The sequence below is a fragment of the Amphimedon queenslandica genome, unplaced genomic scaffold (genome assembly GCF_000090795.2).
Source record: "Amphimedon queenslandica unplaced genomic scaffold, v1.1 AMPQUscaffold_13337, whole genome shotgun sequence".
NCBI classification, from domain to species: Eukaryota; Metazoa; Porifera; class Demospongiae; order Haplosclerida; family Niphatidae; genus Amphimedon; species Amphimedon queenslandica.
The window spans coordinates 134,565-157,664 of record NW_003546427.1 but is presented as its reverse complement, the minus strand read 5'-3'; the positions used below and the strand labels follow the sequence as shown (position 1 = coordinate 157,664).

Below are 23,100 nucleotides of genomic sequence, written 5' to 3'. Positions count from 1 at the left end.
TCTAATTATTACCTACTCTTGGTAATGTTGAGAGACACATAAAATTAATTTCATATCTTCCGTTTTGAATTACCACAAATTGTATTGGTCACCTCCAGTGTCTTCTAAACATTAGCATGATATACTTTTTAATGTCACAGATTGTTAAACTTTATGTTAAGGTTACAAAACAAACCTCTCAAACTTATAACTAAATTCATCATGACAGAAGACATAGACTATATCTTCAACCAAAACATAGTGGCCATCTTCACATTTTGATACTCCATTCAACGTTTAAATCAGTTACTGTAATCTGTCTAATACTATTGAAATAAGGGTACAAAACAAAATGTCATTATAATTACATTCTCATTTCAGAGCCAGTACAAATTACATGTATGATGCTAGCAAAATAAAAAATAGACCATGGATAGATGCATTTCTCCTCTGCCTTCCTTGAAGTAACAACATACAATGTATACTGAAAACAACAGCTAGAATGACAGGCCTCAAAGGACAGTTCTTGCTCAAAGACAGCTCCAATTGTTACATAATAAACGCAAATGTCAACCCATATACCGTAATTAAGAAATTTTCGGATAATTTTAATTTTCGGATGGGTAGAAAAATTCAAGTTAAAATTTTAAACAATTAAATATTAAAATATTTGGGTAAAAGGAATTTCGGTATCCATGGCATGTGGCTTAACTTTAGCTGTCTTCAGTACTTCTCTGTGCCCTCTACTTTTTCTTTTTCGCTCATGCCCACTCTCTCTTGGTCTACCATTGAGCTCCTTGATGTCTTTTCAAATTCATTCACTGTTACTCCTTAATATTGGAATTAAACTTAATTTCGAAACAAGATTGCTATCCGAAAATTAAAATTATTAAAAATTAATTATCCGATTTATTTTCTAATTGGAAATTTCCCAAATTACGGTATGTATCCTAGTGATGTATACTAAAATGCCCCATTTCTAACACCGTTCATTCACTCTAATGTCCATGGCCATGTAGCTAGACCACTTTCCTTTGCACAGCATGTAGCCAAATTGGGCTATGTACAATGCACACCTCAACAGTTCATTACTATTCTTTGTGACGGTTAAACATAGTTTTGCTGACAAAATTTTCGCCTCTCGCGGCTCATTATCATTATTAAAATTACTTTTGTGATGGCACAAATTAATGTAAGCTTTTATTTTTTTCACTGTATGGTCTATGGCTTAATTGGTTAATAGCCTATCTTCATGTCAAAAACTCTGCATTTTTATGTAGTACAGTCCTTTTTCCTTAGTTCAAATTCTATCTAAAGATATAGGTTGAATGGATGGGCCTCTGAAAATGGACATTTTGGAAGTTCATGTCTTATTGTACTAAGTGCTTGTGATAATATAAGTATCCTATCCTCATGTAGCTTTTTGGTGCATATTCTCATACTAGGACTTGTTTAGTTTTAGTTATTCTAAGCAAGTTATAGGTTGATTAGACTTCACAATTATCACGCACATTAAAAAAGGACACTTTTACTCATTTTTACAAAGCAATCATACCACAGTTTTAACAATGTCAAAATTCAAATCATGAAAATCATGAAGTAAACTTCCAGTTACAGTTAAAGCTGTATATTTGCCTTGGAGCTTAATGCTTCCAGCTACATATAATCAGGCAGTTCTCTTAGCCATTTCCATAAAACGGCTAAAGGAGATTAGAAAAGAGATGATTACAAAGTCTGTAGGGACATACTTACTGTAGACGTATATTGATTTGAATAGGATCATGTGATCATTTTCCATTTTATGTATACATACTCATTACGTAGTTATTAAATCTATGATTATACTTGATGGGGCATAGATAATACACCTCATTTCACAATTTCTGTTCAATATCAAGACCTATGTTTATCAATTTTGATAACAGTCAAAAGGGATAAGATTGAAACAAAATTGTTCAGTCATAAATGCTGTTATCATATTAAAGCCATATTCTAAATATTTGTGAAAAGAAGAACATATAACAAAATCCTGACAAATAGACCTTTTTGACTACATAAAATAGTGGAGGGCTTATCGACTAAGAAAAGGTGTACCTACATGTAGCTAGAACCTAAATGTTCCATTTTCAAAACTTACTATAAATATAATTTGTATGACTTTAGTTCAAACAAGGAACACAAGTACACAAAAACTACAATCAGCCCTCGACTCACTTGATTTCATCCCAAAGACATGACCAGCTATAGCTTATTTCTTCCCCTCTATATCTATTCACATAATATGAGACTTCATTTTTTTCATCTTCCTGAGTTAGTGATGAGCTATCGCTTTGCCTCAAGCTCTGCCTCTGCTCATTCGAACTACCATGAAACATTACTACTGCTGTAGGCTTACTAGTGACATAACCTAGCTGAGTTGTGTAATTACCACTCACCAGCCCCTCCCCTGTTGATTTATTAATGACAGGGAGGGGCAACATAAAACAAAAATTAAAACATAGAGTACAATCATATTAATAATCAATGTTTTTAATTACAAAATTTTTAACCAAGTCTTGTAAAGACTGCATGTTCCCCTAGCCTTTTTCCTAAAGGTCCTTTTGTGCCCAATACAGTCATGCCTCCCTTCTTGAGACGGGCATGAACATCAGAATGTTTACTAAATGTATCAGCAACCATAGTAGGTGTACAGATATCGCTGCCACTTGAAGTCAATTCTTCTCTTTCACCAAGTCGACTATGAATAGTTGAGGCACTTTCACCAACATTAGCATCAGAGTAAAGTCGAGCAGTTTTAAAAGAACCAGAAGAAAGTAACTGTTCTTCATCCACTCTCTTTCCTAGTCTACTCTTAACACTAGTTTTCTCAAAAGGCCTATCACGAACAGATGCTGGTATTTCCAACCGGGAAAAAATTGATGACCTCACATCTACAAAAATAATATATCATTTACATGAAATATATGTACATGACAATGTACACATGAGCACCTGCTGTTGGATTATGAAAACAGCCAGCAGCTTCTAGAAACCTCTTGCTTCTCTGAATTCCACTACCAGAAGAATTTTCTTCAAGACCTCCTCTTAAAGACGAGAAAACAATCCTATTGGTAGGCTTGTTGAATGAATCATTTTGAGCAACTTTAAAAGGAGATGGCTGAGTTGCTTTTCTCTGAAAAATAAACAAATGCATTTAATTTTAACATGTACAGTATTTCAACCAATTTAAGCAATATAAAATTATTTTGTTTAAACCAAACCAAGCAGAAAAGCACCATTAAGATTCAAACTGCAGCATGACCAGATAGGGATTTTAAATTTTGAAGGCACAATCACTATACAAGGAGAGTGATCACACCAATGCTGATCTATGAATTAAATTTAATACATGTATGCTAAACACAACATGCAATTAATCTTAGACTACAATTAATGAATGAGCTGTTACAAAAATTCTGTATTCAAAATAAAGATAGAATTTAATGATAAACAAACCTTCATCCTATCTTCATAAGCTGATGTAGTATACTCTTCATGTATCTGAAAAAAAGCTGAAGAGAAAGGGAGGAACTAAAACTAACCAATGGGTCCGTTTCCTCATGAATTAACATTCGGTCTGAATGAAGTGTTCCAACTTCAAATTTTTTTTCAACTACTTCGTCATCCTTAACACAATTAATGACAGAAATAAAAGACATAAACTTCAGTAGAAAAATAAGCAACAAAGCATACAACAAGTACACTAAGATGTCACAAGGCACAAAATCATACTAACGATATTAAGTTAAATTGCTGGATATGCATGTAAATGAAGCTATGGTACCCCAGATAAATTTGGCAAGAAAAGTTCTCCGCTCCCTCATGGAAGGGGCTAAGTCCAAGCTTAATTTACATGATTGCACTGCATACTAAAAAGCCATTCAAAAACAGCTCAGCAAGTGTCACTTCAATTTACAAAGAATAGCTTAACATGTCATTCATACCAAAATTATCAATGGCTACAAGGAAATACATGTGTCCATGTGGCACCAACATGTACAAAACAGATTCAACACCAGTAGAACAAAGAGTACAACTAAAGGCTTGAAACTACAAACTACATTGTAAAACTAAAGCTATTTGAAAAATAAGAACTACATGTAGAACAACACTAATGTACATGTACATGTATTTTAAATCCTTTTATTCAAAAAATTCCTCCAAAAAATAGAAGGATTAATTTTCCTGTTACAATGGTCCATTTACGCAGAAAAATTTGTGACAACTTGAATATGTTTCTAACAACAAAAATATTAAACAACATGACATAATTTACTGAAAATACTTTAAAATATGTAATTCAAAAAGCCAAAAACTAATCCAAATAAAGTATATTTCCAATGCATTTATATGTGCAATGTACCTTTCCTGGTAAATTGGCAGTTGAAATTTTCATCTCTGAAGATATTTCCACTGTATCTTGTTCAAGTGCTGTATAATAATTATGTATAAGAAAATGTACATATATACATGTATATCTATATGAAGGTATTTTTCCCATATGTACCTGGAGATGCAGTAGACGTGACTGTGACAGCAGGAATAACTTTATTTGGTTTCTTTGATTGATAATTCATTGTGCTTGGTGATTCCTGCTGGGTAAATGGTAAACAGTATATACATGTATGACTAAAGGCTATTCACACTTGGAACTTAACGTAAGGTAAGACGTTAAGTTAAGACAGAAGGTGTTGTACAAATAGTAATGGCCAAAGTTAACTAAACATAAATATAGTAATAATTTCTATCGTTATGTTAAGTTAACCATGACCATTGATTTATACAACACTTCCTGTCTTAACTTAATGTCTTACCTTCTGTTAAGTTTAAGCATAAATCAGCCTTAAGTGTAGATCATATTAGAATGTACATGTACATTGTATGTCAAAAGAAAACAAAAGCTTTTAACAAATAAAGTAATAAACTAACAGCTTGAAGATGAATCTTCTTAGCATATTTCAGGATAGCAATGATGTCACCAACTACGACAATTCCTACATCATGAAGTATGTCCTAAAAAAACAACACATAACAAAGCCGCTTGCTTCCACTCTAAAATTACAAAAAGTTGTACATCCTTCCACACAGATATGCACTGTTTGCATACAACAAATTTTCTATCACACAATGAAATATGAAAATTAGGAGTCATATGAGACTTATAGTCTCGCGTAGCCAGACTCCTCCCCTTTTTGACTTGGGGATGGCGGGGACAGAGTCTGGTATACTGCCCTACATTAACTTGTTGATAGGGCAACTGTCGGCCTTGGTCAGTGTGACTGACATCAGGCAATAAAGACTAATTAAAGAGGTATAATCAGAAAAGACGGACGTGCATGGCTACACAAGATGGCTGACAGTCTTCCTTCAGCTGTGAAGAATTTTCTACCCATTTTGGCATTATTCTTAAGGAAAAGGCTTTCTGAAGCTGCTGTTCATTTGCATCTATGACTATCTCTTTACCTGACTGGATTATGGCAACCCTAACACGTGCTTTTGGGTCTGCAAACGACTTTTTCATACATCATATGAATTGTTGTCAATATTTTATGCTTACTGTATAGGTAGGGAGGTAGCATTGCCCAGAGTGTGATTTAAAGGAAGTATTAAAGATTTACCAGCCACAACAGCCTTTGGAATAAAGTACAGATGACGAGTATCCTACAAAATGTCATTGCAAGAAGTCTGTACTGAGTCAAGGAGACTATTTTAATACCTGTTGTGACACTTGCTGTACATTGCAATTAATATTTCTTGATTGCATGTGTATAATTTAGTGTGTTTTTGCATGTCAGGACTGATAATAATGGAACAATTCTTTCTACACTTGCAACCATGCAAGTCACTCTCTATACTTGTAACCATGCAGGTCACCCTCAGAAGATACAACTTAGCAGTGTTACTCCTCCTTTTAGCCTTCCACGTACCACTAATGACAGTTTAAAGCAAAGAAAAGTTAGAAAACACAGTTAACTGTTCTTATCGGCCATATTGAATTTGTTGCAACAGGCACACCCAAGATAATTATATTAATTATTAACGACTGCCATTATCCGGCACAGCTTCCCAATTCTAACTTCACTTCCTTGTACAACTTTGATATGGGCAGTATAACAGACTCCCTCCCCACCACCCCCAAGTAAAAAAGGGGAGGAGTCTGGCTACGCAAGACTATATGAGACCTGCAGTGGCAATTGTTACTGCATGCCTTATGACAGTTTCATGCTGTCAAAATCATAATGTATACTGTAGGGTCATGCTGGTAAAACAACTAAAAGGACACATGCACATGTACAAATAGCTTCTAAACTACTACTTTCAACAAATATATATCTGTAACAGTTCGAGCCATTTTGCAGGTACCCCCTTCTTTCTCTACTTTTTTCAATTCTATCATACTATTTTCCCATTTTTAATGTTTTTTGGTTGCTTACATATACTATTACATGATGGTCGAATTATACACAATTATTCTACTTTATTTAAATCAGAAAGCATTTCCCTAGTGATACGGTTGTCTTCAAATAGAGACGAATATCTAAAAATGGGAACTTTAGCACGTGTTTCTTTCAAGATACTCACTTTTCTGCCAGAGGAGAAGGTATACCAGCATCCTTGAAAAAAGGTAACCATGAAGACATTTTGAACCATTAAAATAGCACACCACGCCCCCAATTTAGAATTGAATTAAAAATAATTATTAACCATTATTGTACACATTGATGATAGTTATGCATAATAGAGCTATCGTAGTTTCTTATAGAGAACATATGCCGTTGGCAATCCAAACATTATGACTACAATTGTTAAAGGTAGCCATAAATATGTTTTCCTGAACAGTAACTGCAAAAATAAAAAATTAATAATAATGAAAGAATATCTTTACTGATCTTCCACGAAGACGAGTCTCACTATCAGGTACCCTCTACAGTAAAAAAAATGCTATAATTAATACAAAAAAAGTAGCTACACTAGTGTACAAACACAATTGACACACCTTCGAGTTGAACACTTCTCTTGCAAATGCAACCATTAGAAATGCAAATTAGGACAATACATACATTGTCACATACATGTAAACACTAAAACTCATTAAATTCATAGGATCTCTTTCACAAATAGGGGACTAATACTGTGTTAACACTATCAAAATTGCTACTTGTCAAAATGGCATGGTTCTGTTCCAATAATGTAGTGGAAAAAGTACATATACAATGTAAAAGTACACGTACATGTAAATGTAAATGGAAACAAACCACACAACTAAACTTAAGTGGACTCCTGAGTCCTGAGATAGTACAAACCTTCTCTAATAATAACGTAGCAATGTCTCCTGTTTGGTGAAAAAGATTAACTGCTTCTGCATGAGTAACAGATGTCAGATCATGACCATCAATCTAAATGATAAAATAAACAATAACATCTGAGTAATTTAAGGAATTTTGTGAATACAAAATCTGATTACTTTCATAAGGATTTTCAAATGGCTTGAGCAAGATCAAGTGAAATAACCAGGAGATACATAATACATTAGCAGAATTAACTGCAAAACAAGGCCTTCAATCACAAAAATCAGGAAACAAATAATTTTAAAAACAATTAATATATTTCTTTCCTGCTTTAAAGAATGAAATGGAAATTTTGACTTTTTACACAATTCATTTAATTTCTAGCTACACTATATGTACATGCATGCTTAATGTGACAACTTAAAATCACATAAATATTTATATTGTGCCATGAAACCTAAATACAGAAACAACATTTTACTAAATCAAACATTGTTCCAAGTAAAGTGCTGCCCCTGTACATGTACATGCACTTGAATTCAAAAATTTGTGGCCAATTGAAAAATTGAGTTTTCAATTTTCAGAGGTAACCTAGCTTACATGTATGATAAACTTGTAACAAAAAGTGTATGCATTATGCATTATGCTTTCACTGCATACATCATTTGTTGCATACTTTCAATATCTTATCACCAATAAAAACTCGACCACTCCGTGCTGCAGCACCATTAGACTTGATAGAGGTTACAAATATTCCATTTCTTAAACCCTCAACTTCTTCATCAGTACCACCTCGTATAGTAAAACCTAAACCTAAAAAGGTAGCATTCATAAATACACTGCATATGTATTTTTACTTCTCCACATCATAAAGAGAATTAAGGGATTGAGTGAATTATAAAATAATTTTTTAATACTATAGTGTACCAAACCTTCCCTGGAAAAATTATACCCTATGAACAAAATTCTACTTTCATATGAGCTGGCCAATAATGATAAAATCACTATCACAATATTTTTCTCCAGATAGTGAAACTATCACTGCATAATAGCTTTTATGAGTTATAGCTTAATCAATAAACTTTATATCGCAATGATATTGCTCAACAATACAATAAATATACCACAATGTTGTCCTTGTATGCATTTTATACATGTACAAGGATACCTTATAGCTTGATGTGTTGTTTAATAACTAGTAGGCATTACTATTTTTCAAGTTTACAACACTGAACACTATATCAAGCATCACTTGCTTCAAACATTGCCATAGCTTGAAATGTGGTCATAGCACTAAGAATGCCAAGTCTTGCTGGCCAGATCTACTACCGTAAGGGGGCACCTTTTTTAAGGGCTTTAAATTTTGCGAATTGGCCTAAAAATCTATTTCGTGGATTATTTTCGCGAAGTTATGCCGTCTGCCAAATTGTACCATAAAAATTTGATTTTTGCAGAAGTAATTTTTATGAATCTTTAAAAAATTGCAAAATCTGCATAATTTATAGTCCTAAAAAAAAGGCGCCCTACGGTATCATGATAGTTTACATGTAGATACTACTATCACATCAAAATAGCTTCTATACTATTGCAATAGTTAATGCTAATCAAAACTATCACCTAGCTCTACTTCCATCCATATGTAATTTTTCAAATAGAAGGCTTTGAGTAAAATAAATTAAAAAATGAAATGATAAATACTGAATTGAATCGATACATTGTACATTATGTTTCTCTCCCACAAACAACATCAAGAAAAACAGGCAATGACAGGTTTTCAGTTTCCCTTTGAAAAACAGTACGCTAAAGTACATGTAAAATCACAAGTAGGCCACATGCACTGATTTGAGACACACAGTATTATCATATGAGGCAACTTTGTCAGTAGGATTCTCAAAACTTCCTTAAAATTTCAATTTTTGAAGAGGTGCTACTGCACAAAAAATTTTGCTTCTACGGAAACTTGGTTATTAAACCACTAATTCTGCCAGTTACATACAGTCCATATCTTAAATAATAATTGGTTAATATATTGGATTCTTATTAATTAAGACCTATAGAGACACTATCAACCTTATTATGCTTCTAGTGAACAATAAGGGGTTGACAATAAGCAGACTTGGGGTCAAATACAAAGTATCCGTATTTTACTGGGTTTACATGTAAATATTAAGTTTAAAGTATCTGTATATGAGAGATTCAAATTCAATGTACATGTACATGTATTTGTATTTGCATTTAAAAGACCTCCATATTTGTTTCAAAGCACTGCTGACTTTGTACATGTAGAAACATGATCACTTTACTTTAACTTATACGTATAGTACAAGTACACTGCCAAAAATTATCATTCTAATACAGTACTACTGCCTCACATCAATGAATCACAAGCCTGAATACTTGACTGATACAGTCCTGATAGGTTATCAGGGCTGTATCCAGGCTTGATTCATTAACTTTGGGCAATACCATAAATCTGGTATATTTCAAGTGATGGTAATTTTCATAGCAATGTGGCATACTAAATTTAGAATTGCTAATATTTCCTTTTCCCTATTTACATGTATATATTGGGATAAATACATGTAGGTATACTTATAGCAAGAGTAGATGATAGTTAGAGAGAGTGTCGAACTGCACTATGCTATCTGGAATATGACCGCGTAGAACTTTCTTGCACATCTTTGGGCATTCCCGCATACTGGGTGTGGCTGAGAAGAATAAAATGGCTGCCTAGTTTGCTCAACAAGGTTTACTGGCCGTTTTGGAGTCTCTGCTGTAGCTGTACTGCATAACAGGCTTCAGCAGGATTATAAAGTGTACTAGTATGATGTCTGCAGCTTCTTCAAGTGTTCTCCACTGTTCCTTATGAAAACTTCTACACATGCTTTTAGTAGGTACACCCACGCTTCAGGTCTCACGTGACTTAGTTCTACGCAGTCATATTCCAGCTAGCATAGTGCAGTTCGACACTCTCTCTAACTATCATCTACTCTTGCTTATAGGTAGCATATGAAATTTTCAAACACCATTCCGCATTGAAAATAACTAGATTTACAGTAGTACTGCATCGGCATAATATTTCTTGGCTATGTACCTTAACACTTTTCTACCATGCTTTACCTTTGCAGGTATATTTTTTGATCAATATAGTGTCAGCTTAAAAATAAAATTTGTCATCAATTTATAATTACATGTATATTTATTTTATCAAAATGATGTATACAGTTTTACATGTACATGCCTTCAGTGGTATTAGAAGACTGTTACAGGTACACAAAACTTGTTATCCTATAAAACAATTCAAGAGCAAAATTTTCTTAGCGTGTGGAGAAAATGAGTGTTAAGAATTTCATGCCAATGCAGCACCATATTATGAAATACCATGTACTATAGCCCATGCTCTTTTGCCAAATTTTGAAGCACATTTAAAACTTTTTTTAGATGGGACGTATGCAGCTCTCCCCTCATATTTGGCTATACTGTATTACTTACTGTAAAATTAACTTTAAAAACAACACAATATAATGTGAGGTACATGACTAAATTATCACAGATGTAATCAATGGGAGGATATGGCTACCAATGGTAAAAAAAGTACATGCACATAGTGGAATGGAGAAAAAAATCTGAATAAATATTTCAGTTGACATTCCAGGCTGGAGAAAGGTAGGGGATGAAGATAATGAGTGAAAAACTCTTAATAATATTCTGCAGGAAATTATAATATATCTAATAAAAATCCCAGTTTGTTGCTATTCCCATATTTGTTGCATGCATATTCTTGGATTTCTTGCCACTGAACATGGCCTATGGTGACAAGTTACATGTAGCTCTACCATCCCTTTAATAAAAGTTCATGCAAAAGCTCTATAAATCCCAGATATAAGATGAATTCCATCCAGCGGGGTTGATGGGTACAAGCACAACCAACCAAGTAAAAATCAACTCTACACCTATGCCACAAGTGCTGTTAACAACTGCACAATTCTGTTTTGCTACCACAAGTGCTTTGCTTTGCTACTGAAAAAAATTTTTTGGTATACTATACACTTCATTTCAAGATCCCAAATAGAACCCTTACTCCATCAGAAATGCCATAATTATTAAATATACATACAGCATATCTACACACCAGGAGCTTTCAATTTTTGCACGTAGGTGAACATGGCTACACCTACATGTAGTCTTTCATTTTTCAATGTTTGAAAGCAAAACAAGATACAGTGAACACAAAGGACTCTGACAGGTGTCATACTAACCTGTTGTCTGCTTGTCTAACACTACTGTCTCTTCAATAAACTTAGACTTTGACATAGACATTGAATTCGTATGGATTTGATAATTTTAAGAGGTGGTCCATGGGTGTGGCAAATTTAGGCTGTGTTAAAGTGTGTTTGTGCGCATGCGCAAAACGACGCACATTCTTCAATTTTGCAAAAGCAAGGAGGAGGCCATTTTTATTTCTACTTTTGAATTGTAGTGAGTGAGTTTGTAAATTTTGTCATAGTGGATAGTTGTTAGGACCTATTTTGTTCATGTACTGTTGTATCCCCTTCCTTAAAAGTTTCTTGTAGACAAATTTGTTGGTTGTAGGCGTGGCACTTTGCTTTTAATTTGTATCTTCTTCTTTAGACATCATGTCTCGTTATAGCCGTATTTACATTGGCCGTTTGCCGTATCAAGCCAGAGAAAAGGATGTGGAACGATTTTTTAGAGGGTTTGGAAGAATAAGGGACATCAACTTAAAGAATGGCTTTGGTTTTGTTGTGAGTTTATGTTTCTGAAATGTTATATTTAATGTGAACTATAACATACGCCACATCAGGGTTATTTTCATTTCTCATCATTTTTCACTTAACGAAGTGTAATGGTTTCTTTAGAAAGCATATCCCTTTAATTTTGTGTTACTAATTTTTGTTAAAAGTTGGTTGTCATGCAAAAGAACATGTGCAAGATCTGTGAAGGAAGTTTGTGCAAATTTTTTGACCATGATAATGCATTTTTAATGTTATCAATATGTACATTAAGCTTCTTTGACTGCTAAAATTTTGTATTCTGCAGTACTTATTATAGACCACCCAGAGTGAGAATTGCTTGCGTGGGAAGATTATTATGTTTGTAAGGCGTGGTTTAGGATGAAATAAATTCCGACTACTATTTTAGTTGGCAACTTTCAATGGAGAACAAACGGGCCAACATATAAATAAACCTATATTAAGAATTCTGGAGCGAATTTGACCAAATCTTTGACAGGAAAAGCTTAAAAACAGCTGTTCTTTCTTATAACAAGCTCTTTTTAGCTTTTGATAGAGCCACAGCAGGTGATTGAGGCATTTTCTTTGTGCCTCCATAGACTTCCTTAACAAACTTGCCAACCAAAATGGCAGCCAATTATGACGTGTAGGCTGATACCATGTATATAAAATTAATGAAATTTATAGCTCTTGCAATTCTCACTCTGGGTGATCATTAGAAGCAAAAGCTCAAAACTAATTGCCAGCGATAATTTGTTAAAAGTGCGGTCAAGAACCTAAATATTTCCCTTTTGTATTTGATAGTGAACTTGCACCATACATGTACATTTACTAACGTTGAGTGGTTTCTAGTGTTCTGACATCTAAGGAATGTAAAATGTTGTTTTCCTATTGTTTGTTCTGTTGATAATTTTAGTATTTCCATGTAGTGTTGTGAAGACATACATGTATGTACATGTACCTGTACAATGTTTTTACTGCACATTTTTTGTATTTGTTGCCTGAGCTTGGCACACAACTGTTGACTTACATGGCATAGTTGTAATGTGTATATAGTGATTGCCTGGTTGGTATGCCTGCATTGTACATGTACATGTATATTAAGTTATAAGAGAAGTATTGTTAAGTTGTAGTATCTGTCAATTAGGCACATGTTTCATTTTCTTTCTGTTTTACACAATTCAATACAGGAGTTTGATGATTATCGTGATGCTGAAGATGCTGTATACGAGTTGCACGGCCGTGAACTCCTTGGAGAAAGGTAAATTATTTTCTTTTTTTTTTTTTAATCACTGTCACATTCATTTTTGGTTTGTAATAGTGGGAAATGCAGACTTTAATTTAATAGTTTTTGGTGTATATAGTACACGTTCTTCCTTTTTAATGGTTGTTTAGAGTGATTGTTGAGCATGCCCGTGGTAATAGAGACAGGGATGATTACAGGGATAGGAGAGGTGGTGGTCGTGATTTCCGTCAAGATCGTGGGCGTGATGGACGCTCTAATGCTTCCAAGTAGGTGTATTATTCAATGATCATTCATTGATATACAATGTACTCTACAGGTATGGCCCTCCTCTTAGGACTGATTTCAGAATTTTGGTTGAGAATGTATCTAGTAGAGTTAGTTGGCAGGTTTGTCTCTTATGGCCTTTTTGTTTATTGTTACAAATTGTCAAAAATTATAGTTAATTTGGAAGTTCAAAATTTGTAATGACAGCTTTATTGCTGGCTTTTGTTATAAGCATGTAGCCCATAAATGTAGCTGTCATTGTACATGTAGGTATTCGTTTTATTAATCTAGTGTTTCTTTTTGGTATCCTGCATGTTGCTTTCTGAATATATAATTATTATTATTTTATTACTTATATTTATTAAAGGCTTACTAAATGTCAATGGTACTCACTCACTCTGTTCTATGGTATGGCCCTGTCTGTGACTATATGGGACTTTGGGGTGTGATCTTAAGACGTGTTCCATCCCTTCCTGTGCTATCTCCCTCTGTGTCTCTACCTTTTTGTTCTGAGCCTGGCCAGTGGCCGCATCTTCCTATTAGTGTTGGGTAGACCAGCATTTGCCTTCGATTTTTTTTAGTTTGTATGTGTTTTATGAGTACATATGTGTGGCCCTGTGCCTGTGCACTACTAGTGTCTGTCTTTACTGCACTACTCCAACTCTGTTCTGTGCCCCATCATCAAATCCTTTCCTATATTCCTGGGTCTGTAAATGAGGCAGTTGTGTTATGTACAGAGAGTATTGAGCAACCGGTACGTACATGTTGTGTCTAAACTAAGTAAGGTGTCTCAGTATCTATTATATGTCAATTGTTAGTGTGTGGCACCATACAAGATACAGAGCATGTCAGTTGCTTGAGTATTTTTTTGCTTGATGTGAGATCTTGATTTATTTGTATGTGTTTTAGGATTTGAAAGACTTTATGAGAACTGCAGGTGAAATAACTTATGCGGATGCACATAAACAGAAAACAGGAGAAGGGTAAAGAAAATAAAGAGTATATTTGTAGTGTAATAATAATTACATGTATGTGAGAAGTACAATGTATGACTTGCAAATGCTTATTTAGATTACATGTCCTACTAAGCATTTTGATTTAATTTTTATTAAATTGCATGCAGAGGCTTCGCTTGAGAACGAAAATGAGAACTTAAGGTTAAGAAACATCTGTGGACTCCTGCAAGGAGGATGTTTCGTAAAAAGAAACGTGTTTTGTGGTGTGTTGCTACCAATTTACTTTGTGCCGTCCCTGGTATTGCAGCCTCTGTTTTTAATGCATTCATTGTTGGTGGTTTTGATAACTTTAAAGTTATTGTATTTAATTCCTTTTCACAGTATTGTGGAGTATGCTACATATGAAGACATGAAAAATGCTATCAGAAAATTAAATGGGACCGATCTTAATGGACGAAAAATAAGATTAATTGAGGATTATCGTGGACGCAAGAAAAGGTAAAGTTTATATCATGTAAACTGTGATAGATTAATCAGAGTATGAATTAGTGAATTATAGAAGTAACTTGATTCTTGGTGATGCATTTAACACTTTAAACCATGCACCAGGATCTATTTCTACCAATTTTTATACTTGTATGCTTGTAGATATGATATGTAATAACTTAATTACCATGTCAATTTGTAGCAGTTTGAACTTTTATGGAAAAAATGAAAGTGTATGACTGCCATGTACTACATAGGGAGCATATATCTTAGTTTGATTGGCTTTACAGACTTTAATTTGGCATAGATGTACTTACCGAATAGTTCATGCTACAATTCTCATTTAAGCAATTCACTTGTATGCAGTATTGCAGGTATATTTTATAGATGCATGCAAATAATCGTGCATTCTTGTGCATAACAATAATAACTACTTGTATTTTTATGTAGTCATTCCCGGTCTCGTTCAAGGAGCAGAAGTAGATCCCGTTCAAGATCTCGGTCCAACTCTCCTGATCGTTCACGCTCTCATTCTCGTGAGCGATCTAATGATAGATCAGCTAATGATCGAGACCATTCTCATGATGATGATGAAAATGAGCGTCGTTCTCGATCACGTGATCGTGATGAAACCAATGATGACAGGAGGTCACCTTCCCCAAGGGAAAATGATGATTCTCATGAGGGTGTAGGTGATGAAGAAAGAAGAAGTGCTTCGAGATCTAAGAGTAGATCTCCTTCTCCAGAACCAAATGAAAAATCAGCAAGTCCTTCTCCCATTATTGAAGAAACAGAAGATTAGAAGAGTGTCTTGTTTAACAGTACTTGGTACATGTAATATATAACTTTTTATGTTACTGTTATGAATTTTCTGTTTCATTAGCTGCTAAGCACCTTTGGTCTTGTTTATTTTGTTAGTCCTATATATTTTGTCTATTAAATTTATAGTGAGGTTTGTGTAGTCTATAATATCTACTGCATGACTAAGTAGTACTACTTGGTCAATAGTAGGCTCTCTAGAAAAATAACATAGTCTACATCAGTATGAACAGTCTGTAGACTTCAGAAACTACATGTATGACTTAAGTTTGGGTATTCATGGAACAGTATACATTCAAATCTGACTATCTTAGGACACAATATAACTACTTAAAGGTGACTGGTTTGACTATACTTCTACATTCAGTGCAATTGTGAGCACACAAGGCATGATGCCATTTTTATACATCACCTTTCCTCTCTAGCCATTTTGAACATTAGTTGAACCTCAATAACTTGACAAGGTGTACTGAAAAATGTGATTTTATTATGATAATATTTAATTCAGTGCATGATGTCTAAATTTAAAACTTTACAATTTTCTGTTTTAATTTATGATTTTGTTCGGTCTTTTCTACTTCTTCATCTTCCTGACTGAAGTCACCTATTAAATTACATAATACCAGTAATTAACAAATTTTTACACATTTTCATGAGTCAAAAGTATCATAATACTTCACCTTTCCCTTTTGGCTTTGAGCTATTAAATTTCTCAGGACAATTTGCTTTGAAGTGCTCCACTGATCCACAAACTTTACACCCACCACCTGAAATAAAGACGACTTCTACATCAGTATCACAACAATTCACACAAATTCATTCATAATTAATTCTGCTCCAATTCAGTAAAGCACAGTCAAATTGGTACAGGATTATTTTATACTTTAGCTTTAGAGGCGCAGGTCCCCAGTGCTAGTTTTTACAAATGATCTTTATAACAGCAGTTTCTAACTATGACATATCTCATTACACAAATGTTGCATTAGAAAGAGCATCACATTGCCAACTACTTGTATATCTAAATAACGGACAATCATATCACTTTGTGCTTCACAGACACAGACGTAATTCTTCACCACCTCCATCAGGGTACAAAGTGACTTTGTGATAACAAGGCTTGACACTGCACCTGGGACCTGCAACCCTCAATCACTAAAATTATAGATATGTATTCCTGTAAACCATCCGTTAAACAATTATTACCATTAGGATACAATCCCCGCGGATTGTCAGGGCAAGAGCGTGATAAATGCCCAGATTCTCCACATATAAAACACTGAGCAAATGGGTAAGAACCTAAAACAATAAAATTAGCTTGTATAGACAAAGGAATTATTTACATGTACCTGATGGAACTACAGCTTTACATGACTTCACAGAATGTTCTGTAGATCCACACTTAAAACAAATGTTCAATTCATCATTATTATTCTTACAGTCCTCTAAATGATGTCCTGGCTGACGACACTTAAAACACACCTAAATGTACATGTTATACTATAAAATTCGAATTTTTAAAACTTTACAATAACAGAAAAAAAGTAAAATTAAAAACCAGTTAATATTTTGTCAGTTATATTAATTTATATTAGCTCACATGAAAACCATAAAATTAAAAACACGTAAAAATTTAAAAATTAAATAATAAGGCAGTAAAATATTCCACTTCTACAGTATTTGAAACATAACTCTGTGGCACAAATGAAAAAGGTCTGTCAAATATAAGGTAACAAAAATGTAACTTGGGTAAATAGGGATTGTCACCTTTGTCCTTTCCATAACATCCTCTAACTCCTAGTACTACATTTAAAACAATTAAGAGTTGAAGGATCCATCTATACTGAAAACTGGTTAAAAACAAGTACCGGTAATATGCTACAACATAGTGTCATTTGGCTTTTTAATCCTTTTATCCTCCACCAAATTGACTCCTAAAAATAATTATGCAATGGAAAGGCCCAATAGATACTGTGCATGTACTATGGCCACATTTTAGAGTACAACATAATGATTTCTTCTTAATCAAAATGTCAAATTGAGTGATAAAAGGTCTTAAATTCTAACTTTAGAATATGCTCTTCTCTGCCTTCTCTTTTGTCGCATTCTTTCTTTCTTTTCATCCACTTTTTCAACTTCGCTAGTTTTAAGTTTCTTTTTTTTCCTCTGAAACATTTTCCCAGATGATGAAACTGGAGAACAAAGTAAAGATAATAACTTATGAATGAGTTAAATGAAGAAAGCTTAGACTCACACTTAAGACGGACATGAGAGTTTAGTGAAAGCTACATGTACATGTATGTGTGAATCATAAGAATCAAGTGGTAACTGACTAGTGCCATATACTGTAGAGTTGCTAAAATTGCAATAGTAAGGCGATGGTTCTTTTGCACTGGTGCTGTACTTTTTGTTCAATGTTAAAATCAACTATTCAGCTACATGTATGAGACTTTACAAGTTCATTCATGAAACTCAATCCTGCACAGTAGATAAAATCAAGACGAGGTCACTACCAAAAAAGTCTATGTATTATATGTATTATTCTTATGGGCCCCAGGTCATACAGGAACTTCTAATAATCTTTTCGTAATTATCTCATAGTCTTCTTGTTCTAGTGTAATAATGTGTGTTGTTATGGTCATTGCAAACAAAATGATACGTGTAGCATTCAAACAGGAAAGGTGGTGAAAACTATTTCTTTTACTTGTTTTTCAAATGCACAAAATTAAATGTCACATTGCAGTCCAAGTTTAGTGTAATATGGTCAAAAAATTATTTTGCCTAGAGAATGAGACCTTATGTACACCGTCTACCAAGACACATCAATGATCAAGATGTATGATGGGAAAACAGACCATACATTTGTAAATGAGTCACACAATTCTCTGCCTGCATCAATAACAATCAACACAACAACATTTCCATTTTAATATCAAGGGAACAGTTCTGGCTAACTGCACAATTAAGAAGTTGGCAGTCCCAGGAGGTGTGGCACACAATTGAGCACACATGTACATGCACATGTACACGTAGGATATTAAGGCTGGTGTTTGGCAATTTTGCTACACCCCTTCCACAGGGCTGATACAATTAGGGACCACGTATATAAATCCAGATCGGATCAACTAGGATATCTGCCACCAGAAGTAAAAAATAAACACTAAACCCCTTAACCCTATGGGCAGGTGCTCTAAGATCGAGAGGGTGTGGTTTCCGGTGGCATATATTCTAGTTGACACTCCACAGATCTACCAGAATTAATAATAACTAGCCTAATGTTAAGCAGTACTGAACTATACATACATGTCCTCACATACCGTATAGGGGTTATAGCATATATTTCACTGGTAATAAATTTCGCGAATTTCGTATTTTCATTTAATTTGTGAAATTAAATTCCACAAAAGAGGTATGGCACACTAGGAAAAATGGCTTCAGAGGGTAAGATTCGCAAAAATTTATACCAACAAATGGCAAATCTGAACAAATTCACGGAATTTTATACCAACAAAGTAAAACCCCTATACGGTATGTACTTCTAATCACTCTTAGATAGCTACCTCGAGTTACTTGCTTGACTGATAATTTGCTCCAAGTGCTAGCCTCTTCATATTTCTTTTTAGCTTTTCTTCTGGCAGTCCTTGTCATTATTGTTGAGCTTATGCTGAAGAATCCACACTAGTATCTATGTCATGTATGTCGACACTAAACTAAAGACTCAATCCAAACCGGGGACACGTGGGAAACAGTAAAATTACAAAGGGTTAAAAATAAAGGCAATCAATCTCATACGAGACTCATCGATACTCAGTCGAGGAAGATTTGCCATCGATGCCTTACCTACAAACTTGGGACGATTTTGCCAAAGGTTTAGAGAGGCTCTACCAGCAAAATCCTTGGAAGGTAGAATGAGAAAGACGTAGACAGATAATGTGTCGACTAATGACGTCACACTATTCTTGTCTTCTTCAGGTTAGATTTATTGTGAAGTATAGACACTGCAGTGGTTCTCTGGTTCTTAAAGCAACAGATGACAATGTGGTAAGTTCTACTTTGGTAACTATATGGCACTGAAAAAGAGTAGGGACTTTTAAAGATAAAGCCCAAGTGATCTCAACTTCATTTCATGCCTATATCAATTTGATCTTGAACACACCATACAACTTATGCACATATTCCATATTAAGTCTTTTGTTCATGTGCAAATGGGGACCACAACAAAGAGACCTGATTTAAGAATACTGATATACATGTATGTTTTTTATTCACAGTGTATAAAATACAGGACTGACCAACTTCAAGATGTAAAGAAATTAGAGAGATTGAACAACACATTATTACGGCATATGATAGCCAAAGTACCTACATAACAGTGTATTTTTTGCTATTAGAACTTATACTGCTCTGAAGTCTGAACCATTAAAATTTACATGAATGATTTTTTGAAGTATATAATCATTGACAGAATGATGTTTAAATGTTGAAATACATGCTGCATGTACATGTATTTATAGAGGTCACAACTCACAAAGCTAGAGTACATACATTGTATGTTGGTTGGTTAGCGTAGTAATGAAGCTATCAACAATTGAAATAAGTTTCATATTGAAAATTGCTATAGATATACATTGTGTACAATGTAAAGATGCCACTGTTTAGTTACTTATAATGTAAAATTAAAATTATTGACCTGTCCTTATATTAGGGTTTATTTTCCAGTCTAAGTTCTGACTAGGGTCTCTCCTGCTACTAACTCTAGTCATAAATACTATTAATGTCATTACTGCCATGCACACTATCAGGAAAATAATAAGGTTTCTTTTAACTGTGACATTTGAATCATCTAATGATAACTTGCTGAACTGCTGTGACCTAAAAAGATAGCGTTTTATTACAAATGTACATTGTATTGCGTGCTTCAAAAAAACTCTATGATTTCAAGTCATACATTTAAGAGGTCTTATCGTGAGATTATCATTTGGTGCACAATCTTTTCTACACTGTAACTCTACTTGTTCATCATTGCCATTTGTGTACTTTTAATTATAATTTTACTAACCTGAACCAATGCTTCATTCCAATAATAGGATTTTTCCGTTTGTACTTATCTTCATCTAAATAGTCACTACTAGGTATAGGAACTGGATTGTGTCGCTCTAACAAGGAAAATTCAAGCTGTAAATATTTTCTCTGACTTGCTCTGCCTCCCACAAGAGGTGTGTATGTCTGGCTTTCAAGACTGCACTTCAAGTGCTGTATTTCCCCTATTAGCATTATTTTCTATATGCTTGGCTGCATGAAAGGCACCAGCACAAACACCTGTTTCACAAATAGGCTGCCACCATTACCCCACTAAGCTAAACATGCAGTTCCACTGGTCTTGCCATCACAGTTTATACAACGCAAACCATAAACTGTGCTGTATGGACTACAAGCCATGCTATATGACCTGACATACAGAATGGCCAGTGTTAAAATGAGTACAGTATATATACTTAATAATGTATTTCATACCAGCTCCTCTATTCAGAGGCTGCTCAAAAAGCTCCAATGTGACGTGATTATCACGCGATGTCTGAAAATTAGATAAAGGAGTGCTGGTTACTTGATTATCAAGTGCTGTTGAGAGACCTTCTACAACGACTACATATCAATGGCATGCAAATAATAAGAAACTTTACCTCCAGTTGTCAATATTTCATCATCTTCAAAAGTAACTTCACCCTAAAAAAGAAGCAGTGATGACACAATGACTATTAGCTGTGATCGACAGATTCATTATTTATTCTCTACAATGCTACATTTATTAATTTTCTTATCTTCCCTTACCATTTCAGTTTCAAGACCTAGACCTTCTCTCCCCCACCAATAGTTTTTTAATATTAACCTCAGTTGATCAGCTATTGGTGAAACAACATGACTGGAAGGAAATAAGCAATCCTAAAAATTCACAAAATCAAAGTACATTTACATGTATATGGTATGACATTTACAAATTGGACTGGCATAAAGGTAGATGTATCACAATACAATATACATGTGCATGTACTTTGCACTGGGGGCACTTCAGTTCAGATGGAAGGTAACTTTTAGAATGACCAGTAGCTGATTGAACATATCCATCAAGGCAGGACACATGAAACAAATCTAAAATAAAGTTATTCAATAATTGGCAAACCAATCTGCATTTAAATCAATTTGGAAATCATGCCCCATAATGACAATGAAATTGATTAACTTCCAAATGCACATTGGCTTGATTGAAGTTGACAGAAAATACACAATACTGCGGTTCATTAACATACCTTTTGCTACATGTAGCTACATAACACAATGGCATTCTTAAGGCTCTAATTTCATAAATTACTTTTTAATCCAACAGGCAATTCTTGCTATAAGCTAAAATTGCAAAAAATTAGTAACCAACAAAAATCACTATCTAAATGTACTTTACATCTACATTCTATACACTCATGATACAATGTGCTCATTAGGATACTGGGCAGGAGAGGGGGAATTTCCGATGATAGCCCCTAACAATACAACAACTCCAGAAGCAGAAGGCCCCACAAGTTTGAAGTTTCACTTACAAGGCTTTTTTTTTATTTTCAAATTATCAATCTATAATATGTACATTTATCTCCATACCTGGGACCATGAAGCTCTCTCAGTGGCCCTGACCATAGATACAAAAATTTCTAAGGTTTTAAACTGATGCAGCGGCACAGAATTTACTCTAGATTTACAGTACATGCACATGTCCTTCTATCTGGTAAAACAATAAAAAATTTACCCTTTTCCATTAAAAGTCTCACAAACTATGCTTTAACATTTACCTGACCAACCACTCCACAACCATTATCATTTATAAAACTAATTATGTTGCATCACCATTAAATTTCATTCACACACAACTAATGGATTCTTATCTCTCATTACACACACATCAAAATTTTACCATGACAACAGAGCCGAACAACATCTCCATAGTCTAGTGACTTCGCACAAAGAAGACAAACAGATTCATAATCACTATCCTGAAGCCACTGGAGATATGAATGAACTATACACTATCAAGAACTTTTAAAGGAGATGCCTATTATCATTCTTACTCTTGAGTGCTGTCTGATCATACAGTCCTCACACACATTGACCCTGTGGACAAAGCAGAAAAGATTTGTAACTCTTTTTTTTGGACACTTGCACAATCCCATTTTTAATTAGGCGTGGCCGGTCGTGAGTTTTGATCACGCCTATTCATACAGCACGCG

At 34.3% G+C, this 23,100-nt stretch overlaps 6 protein-coding genes across 10 annotated transcripts in view; 2 read left to right on the top strand and 4 right to left on the bottom strand.

Moving 5' to 3' along the window:
- Positions 1-6,691, bottom strand: part of LOC100633940 (uncharacterized protein C19orf47-like) — an 8,795-nt gene extending 2,104 nt beyond the window's left edge. The window contains exons 1-9 of one of the 2 annotated variants that reach the window (XM_019998153.1): positions 6,601-6,691; positions 6,496-6,556; positions 4,948-5,031; positions 4,526-4,613; positions 4,382-4,449; positions 3,561-3,644; positions 3,475-3,519; positions 2,971-3,151; positions 2,194-2,909 (exon numbers count right to left, since the gene is read on the bottom strand). In XM_019998153.1, the coding sequence (XP_019853712.1) occupies positions 2,524-2,909; positions 2,971-3,151; positions 3,475-3,519; positions 3,561-3,644; positions 4,382-4,449; positions 4,526-4,613; positions 4,948-5,031; positions 6,496-6,556; positions 6,601-6,659 (1,056 nt within the window). In that variant the 5' untranslated portion in view covers positions 6,660-6,691 and the 3' untranslated portion in view covers positions 2,194-2,523. The remainder of the gene's footprint in view (positions 1-2,193; positions 2,910-2,970; positions 3,152-3,474; positions 3,520-3,560; positions 3,645-4,381; positions 4,450-4,525; positions 4,614-4,947; positions 5,032-6,495; positions 6,557-6,600) is intronic. The other variant, XM_019998154.1, reaches the window with a different exon arrangement.
- Positions 6,692-6,700: 9 nt separating this feature from the next.
- On the bottom strand, positions 6,701-11,671 carry LOC100633813 (synaptojanin-2-binding protein-like). The gene is made up of 5 exons (XM_011406507.2): positions 11,567-11,671; positions 7,984-8,120; positions 7,323-7,415; positions 6,905-6,943; positions 6,701-6,861 (listed from the first exon to the last, which is right to left on the bottom strand). The coding sequence occupies exons 1-5, from the start codon at positions 11,625-11,627 to the stop codon at positions 6,763-6,765; spliced, it is 429 nt and encodes a 142-aa protein (XP_011404809.1). The 5' UTR covers positions 11,628-11,671; the 3' UTR covers positions 6,701-6,762.
- A 31-nt stretch (positions 11,672-11,702) lies between these two features.
- On the top strand, positions 11,703-15,958 carry LOC100632166 (serine/arginine-rich splicing factor 5-like). Of its 2 annotated transcripts, none has more exons than XM_019998149.1 (8): positions 11,703-11,790; positions 11,940-12,073; positions 13,252-13,322; positions 13,457-13,573; positions 13,624-13,693; positions 14,481-14,554; positions 14,909-15,025; positions 15,464-15,958. In XM_019998149.1, exons 2-8 carry the CDS (start codon positions 11,945-11,947, stop codon positions 15,813-15,815), a joined length of 930 nt encoding a protein of 309 aa, XP_019853708.1. In that variant the 5' UTR covers positions 11,703-11,790; positions 11,940-11,944; the 3' UTR covers positions 15,816-15,958. The 2 variants fall into 2 exon arrangements, with proteins under 2 accessions (XP_019853708.1, XP_003387629.1); XM_003387581.3 differs by having other exon boundaries at positions 11,709-11,786.
- Positions 15,959-16,299: 341 nt separating this feature from the next.
- Positions 16,300-19,568, bottom strand: LOC100633685 (zinc finger CCHC domain-containing protein 9-like). 2 transcript variants are annotated; one of them, XM_003387591.3, is made up of 6 exons: positions 19,390-19,568; positions 17,897-18,021; positions 17,179-17,311; positions 17,036-17,128; positions 16,513-16,599; positions 16,300-16,436 (listed from the first exon to the last, which is right to left on the bottom strand). In XM_003387591.3, exons 1-6 carry the CDS (start codon positions 19,475-19,477, stop codon positions 16,357-16,359), a joined length of 606 nt encoding a protein of 201 aa, XP_003387639.1. In that variant the 5' UTR covers positions 19,478-19,568; the 3' UTR covers positions 16,300-16,356. The 2 variants fall into 2 exon arrangements, with proteins under 2 accessions (XP_003387639.1, XP_019853710.1); XM_019998151.1 differs by lacking the exon at positions 16,300-16,436 and adding an exon at positions 16,875-16,984 and having other exon boundaries at positions 16,515-16,599; positions 19,390-19,493.
- Positions 19,569-19,571: 3 nt separating this feature from the next.
- On the top strand, positions 19,572-20,296 carry LOC100632040 (signal recognition particle 9 kDa protein-like). Its single transcript, XM_003387580.3, has 3 exons — positions 19,572-19,732; positions 19,802-19,870; positions 20,101-20,296. Exons 1-3 carry the CDS (start codon positions 19,661-19,663, stop codon positions 20,197-20,199), a joined length of 240 nt encoding a protein of 79 aa, XP_003387628.1. The 5' UTR covers positions 19,572-19,660; the 3' UTR covers positions 20,200-20,296.
- Positions 20,297-20,412: 116 nt separating this feature from the next.
- On the bottom strand, positions 20,413-23,077 carry LOC100631914 (zinc finger protein-like 1 homolog). 2 transcript variants are annotated; one of them, XM_003387579.3, is made up of 8 exons: positions 22,942-23,077; positions 22,788-22,899; positions 21,879-21,976; positions 21,659-21,769; positions 21,511-21,553; positions 21,344-21,463; positions 20,889-20,985; positions 20,413-20,701 (listed from the first exon to the last, which is right to left on the bottom strand). In XM_003387579.3, the coding sequence occupies exons 1-8, from the start codon at positions 23,041-23,043 to the stop codon at positions 20,512-20,514; spliced, it is 873 nt and encodes a 290-aa protein (XP_003387627.1). In that variant the 5' UTR covers positions 23,044-23,077; the 3' UTR covers positions 20,413-20,511. The 2 variants fall into 2 exon arrangements, with proteins under 2 accessions (XP_003387627.1, XP_019853709.1); XM_019998150.1 differs by having other exon boundaries at positions 21,344-21,460.
- Between the last annotated feature and the right edge of the window lie 23 nt (positions 23,078-23,100).